General features: G+C 40.8%; 1 protein-coding gene and 1 pseudogene across 6 annotated transcripts in view; one reads left to right on the forward strand and one right to left on the reverse strand.

The window, feature by feature from the left end:
• The window catches only part of LOC100390986 (tripartite motif-containing protein 60-like), a 55,519-nt gene extending 36,025 nt beyond the window's left edge, over positions 1–19,494 (forward strand). For 3 of the 6 annotated variants that reach the window (XM_078366322.1, XM_078366323.1, XM_078366324.1), the window contains 2 exons: positions 3,450–4,984; positions 14,934–19,494. In XM_078366322.1, the coding sequence (XP_078222448.1) occupies positions 3,776–4,984; positions 14,934–15,218 (1,494 nt within the window). In that variant the 5' untranslated portion in view covers positions 3,450–3,775 and the 3' untranslated portion in view covers positions 15,219–19,494. Of the gene's footprint in view, positions 1–1,625; positions 1,681–3,449; positions 7,066–14,933 lie in introns of those variants that run through there. The other 3 variants (XM_054252820.2, XM_054252822.2, XM_054252821.2) reach the window with 2 other exon arrangements.
• A 41-nt stretch (positions 19,495–19,535) lies between these two features.
• On the reverse strand, positions 19,536–20,288 carry LOC100390620 (small ribosomal subunit protein eS6 pseudogene; annotated as a pseudogene).
• Between the last annotated feature and the right edge of the window lie 505 nt (positions 20,289–20,793).

Here is a 20,793-nt window from a genome sequence, read left to right on the forward strand (position 1 = left end):
TTTTAACCACTGCAGTTAAGACTTTCATATGGAATGTTTTCGTATTTTTTGAAGACACGAGTTTTCCCCATGTTGGTCAGGCAGGTCTTGAACTCCTGACCCTGTAGTCTGCCTACCTGGGCCTCCCAATGTCCTGGGATTAAAGGCGTGATCTACCACACCGTGGCAATGTGCTTTATATGTAAGCAAATAGAGATATCTCTATATATGCATGTTTTACATATAGTAAATAAAGTATGCTGGATAAGGTGGCTCATGTCTGTAATAGAAATGTGGATTCAGCTAAATTTATATGACTTCTTGAGAGATTTTCTGAGATAGTCTTTTAACACTTTTTATTGTACATGTGTTAAATGCCAAGGACTATGACAAATGTCTTACATTATTTATTCATTTATGCTTAAAACCTGAGATAGTATTATTTCTTACTTTCTGAAAAGTGAAACCCAGAAATTAACTTGAGCAAGTACATGTAGGTAGCAAAGTGTTAGAGTTGGATGAAAACCCAGTTCTGTTAGGTATTGTTAGCTCTCAATTTGTATGTTAACCTGTTTTCACCATTGTAATGTTGGACCAGTAAGTGCACTATTCCCTGTTAAAATATTTGGGAGACATTATTAAGTATGAACAACTGAGCATATCAAATATGAAAGATGTAAGGTGGTTTCATATAGAGAGATGCATAGGCTGCTGTGGGAGTGTAAGGAAGGAGCGCTACGACTTAGTGATTATCATGCCAGTGGCTATGCCAGTCAGCGAAATGATGGATAAGCGTGTTCAAATTCTGGTGGATGCAGCATTTACAACTCTAAGTAAGGATAGTAGCTCCCAACTGATGGAGTTGTTCTGACGGTTTGGTTGAACCTGTGACTATATGGAAGATCCCTAACATAGGCCTGACATATAATAAAATATCCTTGAGAACATGTCACTTGTGCTGAGTCTCTAGTTGCAAAACAGTCCTAGGAAAGAAGTGAGAGTAAGGTAATCTAAGCAGAAAGTGGTTTGTGCAGAAGAGGGAAAGCAAGATATCTATGAAATACAGAGGGCTTTGAATGGTGAGCTCAGGGTGAAAAACTTTGTTGTGACTTATGGGGAGTTATTAACAGGTTGTAAAGAGGGGAAACATGTAATTTGTTTAAAAAGTGAAGGCCTAAGGTACAAATTAAATGATATCAACAAGCAATAAGCATGTCGGGAGTGGTGGCTTATGCCCATAATCCCAGCACTTTAGGAGGCCGAGGCAGGCAGATCACCTGTGGTCCAGAGTTCAAGACTAGCCTGAACAGCATGGCAAAAACCCGTCTCCACATAATATACAAAAATTAACTGGGTGTGGTGGCGTATACCTGTTGTTCCAGCTACTCAGGAGGCTGAAGCAGGAGTATCACTTGAATCCAGGAGGCGGAGACTGCAATGAACCAAGATCCTGTAACTGCACTCCAGCCTGGGCAACAGAGCAAGGCTCTACCTGATAAAAAAAGAAGAACCCGTAAAGCAATTGGCAAATCTTGAATTTGGGGTAGTCTAGGACATAGGTGGAGGCAGGGAACATTTTTCTAGATTGAAAAAGATTTAAAAGAACTAATAAGCAAATGCAATTCATGGCTCTTGTTTGGTTTCAGATTACAAGACATCTAGCAGAAAGTTCCTTTGGCCAAGAAGAATGGCACATATTGGGTACCATTTACATCATATATATATATATAAAGACAGAGTTTCACCCTTGCTGCCCATACTAGAGTGCAATGGCATGATCTTAGCTCACTGAAACCTCTGACTCCTAGGTTCAAGTGATTATCCTGCCTCAGCGACTATGGTGGCTGGGATTACAGGCATGCGCCACCACACCGGGCTCATTTTGTATTTTTAGTAGAGATGGACTTTCTCCATGTTAGTCAGGCTGGGTTAGGTAGCTTGCAAGGTTTGATGGAGGAATCTGACTTGCTTAAAATCAGGTACCTGTAGGTGTTTTGAAAGCAAGCCAGGAAGTTTTCATCTCTTTTATTTTGAAAGTGTCAGACCAACAGAAAATTTGAAAGGGTGGGTATCCTTATACTCTATCCTGGATTCACTCCATTGTTAACTTATTGTTACATTCATGTTTTCTCTGTTTATATATGTTTTTGTTTGTTTGAGACACAGTCTCGCTGTGTCAACCAGGCTGGAGTGCAATTACGCCATCTCAGCTCACTGCAACCTCCACCTCCCAGGTTCAAGCAATTCTCCTGCCTCAGCCTCCTGAGTAGCTGGAATTACAGGCATGCACCACCACACCCAGCTAATTATATATTTTTAGTGAAGACAGGATATCTCTATGTTTGTCAGGCTGATCTCAAACACCCGACCTCAGGTGATCTGTTCACCTTGGCCTTATAAAGTGCTGGGATTAAAGGTGTGAGCTATCATGCTTGGCTATATATTTTGTTAAATTCTGGAAATTTCTGAAAGCTTCAGATTTCCAGATGGCTTCCTGCTGTGTATCAATATGGATCTCCTAACAATGAAGCCATTTATTTTTTACTATAATTTCATTGTACCCAACATAACACTGGTAGAACATTATGTGAGATAGAGTCCATACTAAGATTCTCACATTTATTTGTTCCCTGTTCTCTCTCCTTCTTTCGTCCCTTCCTTCCTTCTCTCTCTCTCTCTCTTTCACTCTAGTGCCCATGGTGTAGTGCTGTCCTATAAACTCGGCTCACTGCAACCTCTACCTCCCAGGGTCCAGCGAAGTGATTCTCCTGCCTCAGCCTCTCAAGCAGCTGGGATTACATGCACATGCCACCTTGCCCAGCTAATGCTGTATATTTTTAGTAGAGGTTGGGTTTCACCATATTGATCAGGCTGGTCTTGAACCCCTGGCTGCAAGGGAGTCACAAGGCTTGGCCCCTCAGTGTTGTGATTACAGGTGTTAGCCACCATACCTGGCCTGGTTCCAGCATTTTTAGTTTTTTTGTTGTTATTGTTAAATTTCAAGATTTTAGATCCAATCAGGTATCACATGTTGTATTTTTCATGTTTCTTTCATCTCCTTAAATCTGGAAATCTTTTTTTATGCTTGTTTTTCCTATAATTGACAGTTTTGAAGAATACATGCCAGTTATCTAGTAGGAATGATCCACACTCTGAATTAATTTTCTCATGGTCAGCTTGAAAGTCAGTATTTTTGGGAAGAATATGATATGAGCAATGCTATAAACTTGCCATTGCATTCTCTCAGGAAGCACATAAGTTTGTTCCACATTTTTAAGATACTGTATGTGTGTGTGTGTGTGTGTGTGTGTTAGTAATGTATGTTGTGAATCTCTGCATTTGAATATCTTGTTTTTCCAAGAACATCCACCCAGTGATTTCAGCATTCTTTGATGATTCCTATGTGAATGTTTAATACATTTGTGATTATGTAATCAGATTTGTACCGTGGTGTCTTTTCTCACTCATAGGAAGGATTCCTTATCTTGGACCTGAGTCTACTTTCTTGAAGAAAACTTGACTTTATTTCATTAAGTGGGAAGAGCTGCAGCCCAGCTAATATGTTGAAATGTACAATAGGCTGCAGTCTGTGAAGTATTCACGGACGTAGACTCTGAAGCTAAGGAGCTGAGAAGTTTCTAGAAGCTGTCAACAACATGCCAAAGCAGTAAAACTGAAAGCCAATTCAAACTTCAAGGTCTGGGGGAAGATACCTACTGCTTACTAGGACTTGAGGTCTAGAGAGCTAGGCCTTATTAAAATAATTACTTTACCTACCATCTTTGTTCAAGGCTCAATGGCTGACCTTCAAGCGGTGGCTAGCTGTCCCATCTGTCTGGACTACTTGCAAGACCCAGTGACCATCAGTTGTGGGCATAACTTCTGTTTCTCCTGCATCACTATATCCTGGAAGGATCTAGATGATAGTTTTCCCTGCCCTCTTTGCCACTTTTGCTGTCCAGAAAGGAAATTGACAAGCAATCCTCAACTGGGTCGTTTGACTGAAATTGCTAAGCAACTCCAGATAAGAAACAAGAGAAAGAGGCAAGAAGAGAAGCATGTATGTAAGAAGCATGAACAGGTTTTGACCTTTTTCTGTCAGGAAGACCTAGAGCTTTTATGTCCAAGGTGCAGTTTCTCCACTGATCACCAGCTTCACTGTGTTTGGCCCATAAAGAAGGCTGCCTCCTATCACAGGAAAAAATTGGAGCAATACAATGCACCATGGAAGGAGGGAGTGGAATTAACTGATAAAATCATTACTATACAAACCAGAAAATTGTTAGAACTGAAGAAAAAGGTAAAACGTAAGGAAGAAGAAGTCAGGTCTGAATTTGAGCAACTTAGGTTATTTCTCCAAAATGAGCAAGAGACTGTTCTTGGGCAATTACAAGATGAAGAGATGGATATTTTAGCACAACTGAATGAAAGCCTAAGAAAATTCTCAGATGATACCTCCTCATTAAAATATCTACTAAAGGAGATACAGAGCATATATATGAAGTCAGGACTGGAATTACTGGCAAATGTTAAGGACATCTATCACAGATACAAAAATTTCAAATTCCCTGAACCTTTTTCATTCAGATTAAAAGAATATGGTTACCGTCTGCCTCCACAATATTCTGGCCTATACAAAATTATCAAGCAATTTCAAGTGGATGTAATTCTAGATCCTGAAACAGCACATCGTAAACTTATAGTCTCAGCAGATAGAAAAACTGTGCACTATGGAAATACAGTGCAAAACTTACCTCCAAGCCCAAGAAGATTTTATCGCCTCCCAGCTGTTGTGGGTTCTAAGGGCTATAGTAGTGGCCGGCAGTACTGGGAAGTAGAAGTGAAAGACAAGCCTGAATGGATCCTTGGTGTCTGTAATGACTCTCTTCCCAGACGGAGGAAGCATCCACCAACATTAGTACAGAATGGATTGTGGGGAATTCGGCGATCTGGTCAGGATAATTATATTATATTGGGTCATGAGGAAATTAATCTGCTGCCAAAAGTAAGACCTAGTAAGATTGGCATTTTTTTAGATTATGAAATGAATGAGGTTTCCTTTTATAATCTGAATGATAGCTCTCTACTGTATACTTTTAATGATGATTTTACAGGATCACTTTGGCCTTATTTTTATACTGGAATGGACTCAAAACCTCTTCAAATTTCTAGAGTAACAGATTGTGAATAAATAACTGTTAGAAAACTGTCATTTTCTGACACCTAGCAAACATAATAGAGCCAGTGAATCTAGTTTTCGTAATTCTGTGTTTTGTTCTATTTTTCCCACACACTCAAAAAAAAAGCAGAATTGTTTATATCTCAGTTTAGCACTAGAAAATATGATTATAGGACCTACTTTATAACAAATTATGGAGTCAAAGACAAACTACTTTAGAAATCCTAAAAAAATACTACAAATATATACTACTAAAGTAATGTATTATGTAAAAAAAAATTATTACCCCAGTTATTGCCAGTAGCAGCCCAATAATGTTTCTTCGGTATTGCCTATGCATTTTTCCTTTAAGAAAGATTAAGTCTTTATTAATCACTGTGTCACCCAGGCTGTAGTGCAATGGTGCAATCTCAGCTCACTGTAACTTCTGTCTCCCAGGTTCAAGCGATTCTCCTGCCTCAGCCTTCTGAGTAGCTGGGATTACAGGCACGCACCACCACACCTGGCTGATTTTTGTATTTTTAGTAGAGTTGGGGTTTCACCCTGTTGATCAGGCTGGTCTCAAACTCCTGACATTGTGACATGCCTGCCTCAGTGCTGGGATTAGAGGTGTGAGCCACTGCACCTGACCAACTTTTTTTTTAGTTAATTTTTTTTTTTTTTAATTTCTATTTTGCCCAGGCTGGTCTTGAACGTGTGACCTAAAGCATTTCTCATGCCTTAGCCTCCTAAAGCACTGGGATTACTGGCATGAACCTCCATGCCCAATGCCACTTTTCCCTTTCATCTGTCTACCTCAATTTCTAAGTAATTTTATTTTTTATTCAGTGTGTCTTTGTCAGGACTACCTTAGTTTTATAGAAAATGAGATGGTAGCTCATGCCTTTAATCCTAGCACTTTGGTAGGCTGAAGTGGACAGATCACCTGAGATCAGGAGGTTGAAACAAGACTGGCCAAAATGGTGAAACCCCATCTTTACTAAAAATACAAACACATTAGCCATGCATAGTGGCACATGCCTGTAATCCCAGCTATTCATTAGGCTGAGGTAGGAGAACTGCTTGAACCCCCAAGGCAGAGATTGCAGTGAGCTGAATCATGCCATTGCAATCCAGCCTGGGAAACAAGAGTGAAACTCCGTCTAAAAAAAAAAAGAGATGGCACTCTTACATCCTCCTCTGCCACACACACACACACACACACACACACACACATACTCATACTGTACCCCTACAATCAGTAGAACATCTGTTCTCCTATTCCCACTGGACAGAGTACCCTCTAGTGTGGTCAGCTACTGTCCTTCACTTCTCTTTGGGAACTGATCTCTAGGCTCAGAATCTGTATTAACTTAGTTCCATATTTTCCTCCTTAGGTTTCTTTGGTTAATTCAGGGATTAATATCTATTCAATAGATAAAAAATATGTAACTTTTTTTTTGAGACGGAGTTTCGCTCTTGTTACCCAGGCTGGAGTGCAATGGCATGATCTCGGCTCACCGCAACCTCCGCCTCCTGGGTTCAGGCAATTCTCCTGCCTCAGCCTCCTGAGTAGCTGGGATTACAGGCATGCACCACCATGCCCAGCTAATTTTTTGTATTTTTAGTAGAGACAGGGTTTCACCATGTTGACCAGTACTGTCTTGATCTATGGATCTTGTGATCCACCCGCCTCGACCTCCCAAAGTGCTGGGATTACAGGCTTGAGCCATCATGCCTGGCCCAAAAAATGTAACTTTTGGAAAAACTTGTGTTAACAAAAAAGACTGGTGTGATTTTGATGGGATTATGTGTTGTATCTTTTATATTAGTATGGAGAAAATTAACATCTTAACATGTCAGCTATTAGACATAACTGAGAGTGAATCTAGTCTATTCCATGAATTTTTATGTAATTGTCTAAAATTTGTAATTTTTGTACATGTGTTTAACATCTTTTGTCAAATTTGTCCTTAAGTGTTTGATATTTTTTATGTCTATTATTTCAATTCTAATTATTACTAGAATATAGAAAATTGATTTTTGTGAGTTCATCTTATTTCCTATAAGCTTGTTAAACTCATTTCTAGGAGCTCTTATGTAGATTCCATTGGATTTTCTGCATAGATAATCATGTCATGAGCAAGTAAAGACATCAGTACTTCTTGTGTAACCTAGATCATCTTTCCTTCCTTCCTGCCTTTATCCCTCCCTCCCTCCCTCCCTCCCTTCCTTCCTTCCCGCCTTCCCGCCTTCCTTCTCTCTTTCTCCCTCTCCTTTTTTTTAAATGTCTCTGTCACCATTCCACTCTGTCACCCAGGCTGGAGTTTAATGGTGCAATCTTGGATCATTGGAACCTCCGCCTCTCGGGTTCAAGCGATTATCTTGCCTCAGCCTCCCATGTAGCTGGGATTACAGGTACTCACCACAACAGCTGGCTAATTTTTGTATTTTTAGTACAGATGGAGTTTCATCACGTTGGCCAGTGTGGTCTCAAGCTCAAGACCTCAGGTGTCCTGCCCGCCTCACCAAAATGCTGGAATTACAGACTTCAGCCACTGTGCCCAGCCTAAAACCACAATTTTAAAAAATCTGGATTTAAAGTTTCAATTATTGTTTACAACATTTATTTGAATTGCAAATGTTTCTTCCTAACCACTTTTCACAACTTTTCAAAGGTAGCCACGTTGAACTTTTCAGCTCTTTTATAGTCACTAAATCACATTCCAATAATTTTGGACTTTTTAATTTAAAGCATTATTGTTATGACGTCTCACTTTGGAAAAGCAGAATTTGGAACTGCTGCACCCGGTGGCCCTATTCATAAATAGAATTTATGATTTTTGTCTTAGAATATTTTCTCACATTTATTTGACTATTTCAATCCCATTCATTTCTGAGCCATGTATTGTGCAGTGGTTGTCATTCTGTTTTTTTCTTTTCTTTTTTTTAATTTCCATTTTAAATATACCTTTATTTCTCAAACTCAAAGCTTTATTTTATCAAGTTCTAACACATTTTGCATTGATGAGTGATTTTATCCGCATCAAGTAAGGTTAGTAACTGTTACCAAAGAGGAAACCCCACCTCCTAGGAACTGCTAAGAAATTAATATTTCAAAGGCTTTGTAAATGTAGAACAAAAAGCCTTCAATTTTGTCTAATGGGTATCTATTTTTCATCTATATTTAGAAATAAGCTGCTGCCTTAGGAAAATTAGATTTTTATCCATTCAAATAAAATACCAGATAAGTTGAGTTTTTTTTAAAAAAAAAAAACACCCACAGATCTATATTATTTAGCTCCTTCCTCTTTAGTAAATGGTAATTTCACCTTCCAACACAAACACGAGAATTTGCACAGGTCTCTAGCCCAGGCAAAACTCCAGGCATTTTATTTAACTTACACTTCAATTATTTTTATTTTATTTATTTTTTTCAGACGGAGTTTCGCTCTTGTTACCCAGGCTGGAGTGCAATGGTGCGATCTTGGCTTACCGCAACCTCCGCCTTCTGGTTTCAGGCAATTCTCCTGCCTCAGCCTCCTGAGTAGCTGGGATTACAGGTGCGTGCCACCATGCCCAGCTAATTTTTCTTTTTGTATTTTTAGTAGAGACGGGGTTTCACCATGTTGACTACGATGGTCTTGATCTCTTGACCTCGTGATCTACCCACCTCGACCTCCCAAAGTGCTGGGATTATAGGCGTGAGCCACCACGCCTGGCCACTTCAATTATTTTTTAAAAGTGATAAGTAAACAAGATTTAGGCATATGAACTTACACACACACAGACACACAAAGTCTTTTCCCGATCTTCACTTTAGAGGTTTCCAGAAAGAATCCTGAAAAGTTGCCAGATCTTTTAAAACACCTCTCCTCAACACACACCACCCACCCCCCCGACTTGGTCCTCTGATTGTAACTGGTTGAATTGGAATATGTTCCAAAGTCAGCTGTGAAATTCTAGTCTCTGCAAGATTAAGGATATCAATCTAATCTTGGAAACTGGATTCTTTCAGAATTCCCTGGCACAGACTTCCAGTCAGACACCAAGGAAGGAATGGCCCCATAAGCGTCAGGGTCTTGTCTTACCACTGGGTAACTACTTTGCTCCCTAGAACATTTGAGCTAAGAATATAGCTGCATCCTAACCCAAGACACCAACCAGTACCAGAAAGGAAGCTGCAAAGGAGTTATTCCTAAAGTTAGGAAGTTGCTTTTGAGTGGCACCATTTCCCAAAGTCAACAATGCAGTTCTAGTTCAAATCCTAATGTACCATAAAGGGGTTAGTGAAGCTGAGGAGTAAGCAGATTCAGGGCTTTAACAATTAATGTGTCACCACAAAACACAAGTTCATACACCACAAAACACAAGTTCATACACAGCTTGACTCAAACCCCAGAGAAAATGAAACTGGAAAAAGCAAACTGAAATGCCAAACTACATCTGTACTATTTGTCGTTAAGTAAGCATCATCTTCCCTACCCAACTCAGCCCATCTGCCAGGTCCCCCAAGTGTGGACCATGCCACATCCCATAGGTGTTCCATCAGGAAGCCTGATTGGAAGGCATTGGTAATAGAGTTCAGGATCCAGCATTGAAATTACTGAATGAGGAAATACTCTGTTACAGGAAAGGTAAGATTGAAAAAGGACACTAGAGCTCAAAGCCAGGAATTAGTGTGCGTTTTTCTGCCAACATGAGGGAAATAGGTACTGTTTTCATCCCACTGATGCTCAACCAGAATCCAAGCAGTGGGCTAGAAGAACAGGCTTCAGACATGCTGAAAGCATCAGAAAACAGTAAGAAATCAGAGCCCCGAAGCAAATAAGAGATGCTTAAGTTTAGATTAGAACTTGAATGTGAACTTTGGTGCCCTCTGCCACTGCCAAGTTTCATGTTACTCAACACACACGTGCGTGCACAAACATACACACAAAGAACCACTGGACTCAGTACAAGTTCAGAGTACCTGGTGCTTATGTGAGCATTAGGAAAGGCAGGTTTCAGGCCATTCTGTTTTTTCATAACTGTTTTCTGTAGTTAATACTTTTTCCATTTTCAATATGTTTTGTTCTCATTTCAAGGTTATTATTACTATTTTTTTTTTTTTTTTGAGACAGGGTTTTACCATGTTGGTCAGACTGGTCTCGAACCCCTGACCTCAGGTAATCCACCCACCTTGGCCTCCCAAAGTGTTGGGATCACAGGCGTGAGCCACCACGCCCGGCCTCATTTTAAGTTTTAAAGCTTGTATACAAGACTACTTTATTCCTGCACCTTCTCAATTGTTTCTTCCTGATTTTTGCCCTTTTCTATCCCTACTTGGTGAGACTGGGCTTTCTGTTCAAGGATCTTTTGTGGTCTCTGTGCAGTTTTAGCCTAGCGAGAACTACCTTGTTGGGTGAATTCCTACATGGACAGTTGTGCCATTAGTCTTTCGCACTGCACCCATTCACTGTAGATGACATTTCTTTGTAAACCTGAACAAAGTACTGCTAAGTTGCTGATGTTTATAGTGTCCTCCTACAACCTGAGCTTCATTATTCTTTTGGGTGGGCATGGATGGAACGTTGTACTTCTGTCTTAGCTCTTTGGAAAGAGGGGAAGACATCATCTTCCTGCGAATGTGGAAAGGTGCATTGGAATGCCTTTTATTGTTCTTTCTTCGGTCAGAAGACACAGAGGGATTGAACTTTATTTTGGCCACTTCCACTTCAGTGATGTTGGTAAAAGAAAAGGGCTTCGTGTTCTTATTCTTAATTCATTTCCAAACTGTCCCCTGCACTTGTCTAATTTCCTGAGTTCATTAGCTGTCTAATAATGTACATGAGAAAGAAAGTTTTTGAGACCTATGTACTGAAAATGTCTTTGGTCTATCCTGACATTTAACCAGAAGTTTTTTAAAACCTGGTATTACAGTTTTAAAACACCTTACTCTGGCCAGGCGTGGTGGCTCATGCCTATAATCCAAGCACTTTGGAGGCCAAGGCAGGCAGATCACCTGGGGTCAGGAGTTCAAGACCAGCCTGACCAACATGGTGAAACCCTGTCTTTATAAAATAAAAATAAATAAATAAAACATCTTACTCTTACATATTTTTAACCTTTTAAATTGGGAAATATATATTAAAAAATAAAAACGCAAAACAAAAATAAATTGGGAAATATATTGTTATGATATCCACAATGTAAGAAAAACAAACAAAAAAACAAAAGATATCCACAATGTATTATAAAATATATTAGCATAAACGTGCTGGAAGCATGAGATTTAGCCAATACATTACACAAATTTGGTCATGAACTTGCACCCAAAGTCAGCTGGCATTATGATGGATAAATTTAAGCTTCAGGTATTATTGCAATGCTTCAGTCATTTTTATATTTTTGAGATGGAGTCTAGCTCTGTGACCCAGGCTGGAGGGCAGTGGCATGATCTCTGCTAACAGCAGCCTCTCCTGGGTTCAAGCAATTCTCTCGCCTCAGCCTCTTGACTAACTGGAATTAAAGATGTGGGCCACCTCAGCCAGTCAATTTTTGTATTTTTAGTATAGACAGGGTATTGCCATGTTGGTCGGGCTGGTCTTGAACTCCTGACTTCAAGTGATCCACCTGCCTCAGCCTCCCAAAGTACCAGAATTACAGGCATGAGCCACGGCACCTGGCCAGCTATTTTAGTCTTACACCAATCCAGAGAAAATTACACATCTGGTTAAATTACAATAATTCATAAATTACAATAATGAATTGTAGGAGTCATCAAAACCAGGATGACATTGGTGAAATAAGTGTTATTAGAGATACATGGATTGACCGAAATATCCTTGGACAAGAAAAAAATCATAGTTTAAAGACAGAATTATTTTTATAAGTGGTAAAAGTTTCATAAATGAAATATATAATTGTGTATTTCCAGCATCCTCGTGCCACTCCCTGTGCCAGTTTCTGGCTATATAACATTCCAGCTCCAACCTTATGTCCCAGGAAATCATCACTCCCCTTCCTCCTACACAGTCAGTCTTCTTCCTACTTGTTCTATCTCTTACTCATTGCCAAAACTAAGACACTGAGATGGTGGAAAGAGCAGGCATTTGAAATTTCATACTAGGTTGGGCAGTTTGTGGCCATTATTAATTTATTGCCTCTGTTTTTATCTTTTCAAAGAATCACCTTTGGTTTTGTTGATTTTCTGCCTTGTTTTCAACTTTGGTTTTATTAATTTCTTCTCTAATTTTTGACCTTCTGCATGCTTCACATCTAAATGCTTCACATTTGCTTTATTTCTCTCTAGTTTCTTAAGGTAAAGGGTTAAGTTACTGATTTTAGATTTTTCATAATACATGTTTTAAACCTAATGCTACAAATTTCCCTGTAAACACTATTTTAGCTATGTTACCCAAACATTGAAATACTGTATTTTTATTTTGCTCAAAATATTTAATTTCCCTGAGACTTACTCTTCGATCCAAGGGGTATTTAGAAGTGTAGGATTTTTCACCAGGTGCAGTGGCTCATGCCTGTAATCTCAACACTTTGGGAGTCCAAGGCAGGCAGATCATCTGAGGTCAGGAGTTCGAGACCAGCCTGACCAACATGTAGAAATCCCATCTATATTAAAAATACAAAATTAGCCAGGCTAATTTTGTATTAGCCTCTTGGGTTCAAGCAATTCTCCTGCCTCAGCCTCCCAAGCAGCTGGGACTACAGATGCGTGCCCAGCTAATTTTTTTTTTTATATTTTAGTAGAGTCGGGGTTTCACTATGTTGGCCAGGATGGTCTTGATCTCTTGACCTCGTGATCTGCCCGCCTTGGCCTCCCAAAGTGCTGGGATTACAGGCGTGAGCCACCGCACCTGGCCAGCAGGGGTTATTTTATTTACAGTAACCACTGACTCTTTGGTTTCACATTTTCTGATGAGAGGTGTGTTGTAATTCTTATCCTCCCTCCTTTGTCAGTAGTCATGCGCTGCATAACAGTGTTTCAGCCACTGGCCACATACACGGCAGTGGTGCTATATGATTATAAAACTATTTTCATGGATCTTTTTCTATGCTTAGATATGCTTAGATACAGATACTTGCCACTGTGTTACAGTTGTCTGTAGTATTCACGACAGTACCTTGCTGTACAGGTTCATAGCCTAGGAGCAGTAGGCTATGCCATACAGCTTACAGGCATAGTAAGCTACACGATTGCAATCTAGGTTTGTGTAAGCATACTCCATGATGTTCACAGAATGATGGAATCATCCCATGATGCACTTCTCAGAACATATTCCCATAGTTAATGCACGCACGGCAGTAATACATTTTTTTTTTTTACTTGAGCTGCCTTCAAATTGCGTTTTTGGTTTTAGTTTTCAGAAGTTTGAATTTGGTTGATACACCTATATTTGGAGATGTGCTGTCACTTTTTTCTTGTTTTGGGTTTCTTTGTTCTTTTTTGGTGTGTGTCTTTTGATATTCATCATGCCTGTTGTTCTCTGGGCTTCTTTGTTCTTGAGTTTGGGTGACTTTAAATCAATTTTTGATCATTATTTTTTCTGAATATTTCTTGTTTTTGTTTTTTTTTTCTTTCTGAGGTTGCAAGTATCCAAAACTGACACTGTCTGATACTGTCCCACAGTTTTTAGATTCTCTGTGTTTTATTCTTTTCACTTCATATTTAAGTTTGGATAGTTAGTTTATATGCCTTCGTGTTCACTGATTATTTTCTTAAGTGTGTCGAGGGTTCTAATGAGCCCATTGAAGGCATCTTCATCTCTTTTCTGTGGTTTTCATCGCTAGCATTTTCACTTGACTTTTTTTTTAGATGGAGTCTCACTTTGTCACCCAGGCTGGAGGGCAGTGGCGCAATCTTGGTTCAATGTAATCTCTACCTCCTGGGTTCAAGCAATTCTGCTACATCAGCCTCCTGACGAGCTGAAATTACAGGTGCCCACCACCAAGCCAGGCTAACTTTTTTTTCTTTTTTTAGTAGAGACAGGATATCATTATGTTGACCCGCCTGGTTTCAAACTCCTGACCTCAAGTGATCCACCTGCCTCAACCTCCCAAAGTGGTGTGATTAGGTTCCTGAGCCACCATGCCAAGCTTTTCCATGTGATTTTACTTTCCAACTCTCTGATAAGATGATCTATCTCATTCTGCATATTGTCTTTATTTTCCACTAAAGCCTTTGACATATCAATTAGTTATTTTTCATTTTATGCCTGAGAATTCCTACATTTGTATTATAGCTTAGTAGAGTTCTGATGTTCATTTTGCCTCTTCACAGTGTGGTTTATATTCCTTTTACATTCTTTCCTTTTACAAATACCTTTGCCTCGTATGCTTTTTTGTTTGTTTGTTTTTGTTTTTGTTAAAAACCAGACCTGTATAGAAAGATATATACTGAGGTAAACATTTTTATACTTGTAGATTACATTAGTTTTTGAGGGAATACCTTAACAAAGTATCATAAACTGGGTGGTTTATGTAACAGAAAAGTCACTGTCTCACAGTTCTGGAGTCTGAGTCCAAAATATAGGTGTTGGCAGGAATGGTTTGTTCTGAGTGCTGTGATGAATTTCTCCCATGGCTCCAGGTTCTGGTGAGTTACTGCCAATCTATGGCTTCCCTTGGCTAGGAGACCCATCACTCCAATGGCGTTTCCCTGTGTTTCTCCACATAACCATTGTCGGTGCATATTTTTGTGTCAAAATTTCATCTTTTTATAAGGACAGCAGTCATATTAGATTAAGGTGGACCCTAATGATCTCATTTAAACTGATTGCTTTTTTTTTTTTTTCAGACAGAGTTTTCACTCTTGTCACCCAGGCTGGAGTGCAGTGGCACCATCTCATCTCACTGCAACCTTCGCATCCCAGGTTCAAGAGATTCTCCTGCCTCAGCCTCCCAAGTAGCTGGGATTAGAGGTACCCACCACTGCAGCCAGCTAATTTATGTATTACTTCTAGAGACAGGGTTTCACCATCTTGGCCAGGCTGGTGTTGAACTCCTGACCTTAGATAATCCTCCCACCTTGGTCTCCCAAAATGTTTGGATTACAGGCATGAGCCACCACGCCAGGCCTTAACCCATTGCCTTTGTAAATACCTAATTTCCAAATGAGGTCACATCTGAACTACTGGGTTAGCACTTCAATATATGTTTTTGGGAGAACACAATTCAACCAATAGCAGAAACGAACTTGTTTCCCTTCTGCTAGGCCTGTAGTAAGGGTGTGTTTGTACTAATCAAGCCAGGAGTCAGGCAGAGTTTGAAGTTTGTTATTGCTCTGGTGACCCTTAGTGCATTAAAGGCTTCACACTCCCCTAGTGATATGTGTCTTTCATTCCTTTAACTGGATTCTACTGTTATTTTTCCTCAACTCTTGTTATTGTGTTATTGGGAGTGGTGAAGCCAGTGTTTTCCAAGTTCTGATTGAGCATGAGTCATGAGTAGGGACTCTGAACTTTGGTCTCAGGCATGTTTGGCCTTCACAGATGTTCTTGACCCTCCTCCAGGTATAATGCAGGGCCTAGCACACATTCCCACATCTCACAGCACAAAGGCAAATGATGGGCACATCTTCCAAGTCCCCCTTTTCAGGGAATTACCTGGTGATACACTCACAAAAAGAAGAGAAGAAAACTAAGAATCAAAACAAGGGACTCAGACAACAACATCGTCTGTGCACATTTTAAAACCTCTTTAAATAAGATAGAAGAGAAGAGATACTTCTTAGGGTAATGGAAACATGAAAGGCCTCGGATGACAGCCGTGCATCGTGTCACCAAACTTCAGTTCATGCTAAGAGGATAGAGGGCTTCAGGAGAGGGCACAACAAAGAGAATGAATTTAATCAACAAACGACATGTTGAGTTTACTTTTATTGAGAAGAATTTTAGAGATTAGCAGATACGGGGCTGAAAGAGATAAGCAGAAAATGCAGCAAGAAATCAGGCCATTTTTTTTCTTTTTTAACTTTTTATTTTTAAAAACTGTATTTTAGAAAAAAGTTATAGGAAAAGTACAATAAACTCAATCTGTCCTTTATCCGGATTCATCATCGTTAACATGTTCACACATTGGCTTTGCTTACCTCCCTCCCCTATGTATCTATTCACACACACAGACATTTTTATTTTGCAGAACTATTTGAAAGTCAGTTGTCAAACTGTAACACCCTACCCTCATATACCTCAGCCCCAATCTCCTAAACACCAGGGCATTCTCCTGTATAACCAAATGCAATTATCATTCTCTTGGGAGTTACAACATTCATATAAATGGCACTGCATCATAGGTATTTTTTAGCCCCTTATTTTCTTTTCTTTTCTTTTTTTTTTTGAGACAGAGTTTTGCACATTACCTAGGCTGGAGAGCAATGGCGCGATCTTGGCTTACTGTAACCTCTGCCTCGCGGGTTCATGTGATTCTTCACCTGCTCAGCCTCCCGAGTAGCTTGGATTACAGGCACCCGCCACCACACCTGGCTAATTTTATATTTTTTAATAGAGACGGGGTTTCTTCATGTTGGTCAAGCTGCTCTTGAACTCCTAGGTTCAAATGATCCTATTGCATTGGCCTCCCAAAGTGCTGGGATTGTAGGTGTGAGCAACTGTGCCCAGCCTAGCCACTTACTTTTTCTAGTGAGCGTTAGACTCTTAGAATTTATTCATGTTAACATGTGAACATCTGAGTTAATTCATTATATTCTACTATACGACTGTATTTATTTATTCAATACATAGATGGCCACATATGTTGTTTCTAGTTTATGCCACTGTAAACAATGCAGCAAGAAGTGTTCTTGTTCATATCCCTTGTGCTCATGTGTAGTAGATTTGCTAGGTCATATGTGCACCTTTGATTTTACTAGATTTTGGCCAGCACTTTGGGAGGCCGAGGCAGGTGGATCACGAGGTCAAGAGATCAAGACCATCCTGGTCAACAAGGTGAAACCCGTCTCTACTAAAAATACAAACATTAGCTGGGCATGGTGGTGCGCCCCTGTAGTCCCAGCTACTCGGGAGGCTGAGGCAGGAGAATGCTTGAACCCAGAAGGCGGAGGTTGCGGTGAGCAGAGATCGCGCCGTTGCACTCCAGCCTGGATAACAATAGCGAAACTCCGTCTCAAAAAAAAAAAAAAAGATTTTACTAGATTTTGCCCAATCATTCCTCAACATAATATGCAAATTTGTCATTTATTAGCATACATTTTCGTCAACACCGGTATTCTTAGACTTTTTTTGTCATCTCATCGTTGTAGCCTGCATTTCTCTGATCCCGCTTCTTTCTTTCAACGGAAAGCATAGAACACGTTTAGCCTTTTGGTGCGCGCTCCTCCGGAAGACAGGAGTTCGTTGGAGAGGTACGGGCTACTCAGGTCGGGATCATCAGGAAGGGGTATCCAGAGTAGCGGGGTCCTTTAAAGAATGCGCGGTCCTGGGGTCTTCTCACTTCGGCTAAATAGCCCCGCGGCTTCCGGAAAGTATCCCCGGCGGGCTGCGGGCGCATCTCCGCCTCTGGGTCCGAGCCGCTGCTCTGGTTCTCCGACTCGTTGACCAGGGACGGCTTGACCTCGTCTAGGTCCAGCTGCGCCTAGGCGCTGTCGCTGCCCCTCTCCTGCTCCTCGCCCCCATCGTCCTGGAAGGGGACCAGCTCGTCGTTCGCCCCCAGGTCGTCCCCTCCACCGGCCGCCCCAGCGCTGGAGCCGCCGCCTCCCCCGCCGCCGCCGCCGAGCTGGGGCATGGTGGGGCCGCGGGCCGGGGCCGCAGATCTCGGAGCCCCTAGCCGCCCGCGCCCTGCCCGGCGGGGCCGGCGCCCCTCCCTCCCGCTCCCCGGCACGCTAGCCGCCGCAACAAAGTTTGACAGGGCGTGGCCCCGCGGGAAGCGGACTCGGCGCGGCTGGACCGGGGCGTGAACGGCTCGGCACTGGCACCTCTGGCAGCGCCAAGCCTAGGGCTCACCAACTCGCCGCCGCCGCCGCCTGCTCCGCCGGGGCGTCCCAGCCCCTGGCCCGAAATCAGGCAATTTTAATCACAGTAAAACACAATTTGTGTACCATTGAAAGTATAATTATAGTACCTAACTGGCTCAGCTGTGAACAATTATATAGTCATATGAACATATTAATTAAATTACATTAATATATTTGGATATTTGTGGGAAAAAACAGAGTATGTGCCTGGGTGGTGTGATAGACCTAAATTTTCAGTTTACCTAATACAATGTTAATTTGAAATGGCTAACATCAGACATATTACAGCCATGGAGAAATAGCAAGGTCACTAGAATAAATCATGCCTCTGTTTACCAGGAATTTGGCGTAGGATGGCATGACCCGGGAGATTTTTGCTTTTATGTAAGCTTGTTTTGTTGCTGGACTGAGCTAATAACTACATAATTTTGATAAAATTCATAATGTGGAAAGCATTTAAATATTGACTGAGTACACTATCTTTCATCTCAGAATATCAAAAGTACTTTACAATTTATTCCCATTACATCTCTGAAGAGTAGGCCTTTTTAAATAGCATTTTATTGATAGTTGCTAAAATAATGATATAAAAAGTTTTTTTCTGCTTATAAGTGGTAGAGACTGAATTCAGAATTGTAGAGCTCCTCTCAATAAAATAGAAAATAGTTTTTAAATAATTCATCCTTCATAATCTATTACTGTACCGATTATATGAGGTTATAAATCACTAAATCACACCCAGTGGAAAACACAGCCTATTTTTTTTTATTCTTTTTTTTTTTTTTGTAACCTTTTGTACTTGGTTCCAGTGAAGTGAAACAACCTAAACAGATTCATAAAAATATCACTTGAAGAAAAGATATGAGACCTGGCATTCAAGTTACAAGGTTAAACCTCACCCACTTCATTGTCCAGAAAAAATCCTAATATTACTGGGTTTTACTTTTAGCAGAAGAACTCTTGCCACTCTACCTACTGTAATGACTTCAGCGAAATTGTTACATTTCTGTAGCTGAATACTAAAGAATGAATCCTATCATGATGGTATCTTTTTCCATCTCCTGGGAAGACAATTCTTACAAACAACACCGTTAGGTCTATCCCGTTTGATTTTGTTCTCTTTCTCTTCCTTCTAGAAGTACCAGCATTAGTCTTTTTTGGATCATGAGTCTTTGGGATGTCGTTCCAAATCTCGCTGTATTCTATCTTCAGATATACAAGATTATGACTTGCTGTTTCAGGATCTAAAGTCAGATCTATTTAAAATGAATTAAGAATGTTTTGTCAACCATAATGTTGTGGCAGAAGTCTAAAACTACCATTCCTTAGTTAAAATGGAAAAGCTCATTAAGTTTTTATTTATTTATTATCTTGTAATCTTTTTTTTTTTTTTGAGTCTGATATTATTTATTTGTTACTCAAAAAATCTTATTTCTGACTGGATTCAGACTTAGAAGTAGAAGCTCGCAGAGACGAAAGTCTGCGTCTCTTCGCAATTTGTTCCTGGCGCTTCTCTTTAGCCTCCTTCATTCTCTTGGCCAAAAGTTTAGCATATTCTGCGGCCTCTTCCTTGTTTTTCTTAGTAGGCTGTTTCTTCAGAGCAATACGCCGCCGTTTGTGCTGCAGGACACGTGGAGTAACAAGACACTGAATCTTGGGTGCTTTGGTCCTAGGTTTCTTACCTTCTTTGTTTAAGGGCTTTCAACATATTGGCGGACGTCATCTTCTTTAGAGAGATTGAAAAGTTTGCGGATTCTGCTAGCTCTTTTAGGCCCCAGGCGACGAGGCACGGTGGTATCAGTGAGTCCAGGAATATCCTTCTCTCCTTTTTTTACAATAACCAAGTTGAGAACGCTCAGATTAGCATCCACAATGCAACCACGAACTGATTTTCTCTTTCTTTCTCCAGTTCTCCTTGGTCTGTAACAGGAATGCCCCTTACTCAGTAGCAGGCGGACACGGCCATAGGTCAAGACACCCTGCTTCATAGGGAAACCTTGTTTGTCATTCCCACCACTGATTCGGTCCACATAACCCTTCCATTCTTCACCCAGAGCGACAGCAGCAACTTCTGTTGCCATAGCTTCTCATAAAAAGTACGAAGTTTGCGTTCATCGTCCACTTCAATGAGTTTCTGGCAGCCAGTGGCTGAGAAGGAGATGTTCAGCTTCATCTTGAAACAGCTATGCGCCTTCTATTATCTTGTATCTTTGACGGAATGTTACTCTGTCGCCCAGGCTAGATTGCAGTGGCAAGATCTTGGCTCACTGCAACCTCCGCCTCCCAGGTTCCAGCGATTCTCCTGCCTAAGCTTCCCCAGTAGCTGGGATTACAGGCGCCCGCCACTGTGCTGAACTAATTTTTGTATTTTTAGTAGAGATGGGGTTTCACCATGTGGGCCAGGCTGGTCTGGAGCTCCTGACTTCATGATTTACTCATCAGCCTCCCAAAGTACTGGGATTACAGGCTTGAGCCACCGCGCCTGATCTGTTATTAAATGATAGGCTGAGATGGGCAGATCACATGAGCTCTGAAGTTTGAGAACAGCTAGGCCAACATGGTGTAACCCCATCTCTACTAAATATTCAAAAACTAGTGGGACATGGTGACCCACTCCTGTAGTCAAAGCTACTTTAGAGGCTGAGGTGGGAGAATAGCTTAAACCTGTGGACCGGAAGTTGCAACC

The sequence above is a fragment of the Callithrix jacchus genome, chromosome 3 (assembly GCF_049354715.1).
Source record: "Callithrix jacchus isolate 240 chromosome 3, calJac240_pri, whole genome shotgun sequence".
NCBI lineage: Eukaryota > Metazoa > Chordata > Mammalia > Primates > Cebidae > Callithrix > Callithrix jacchus.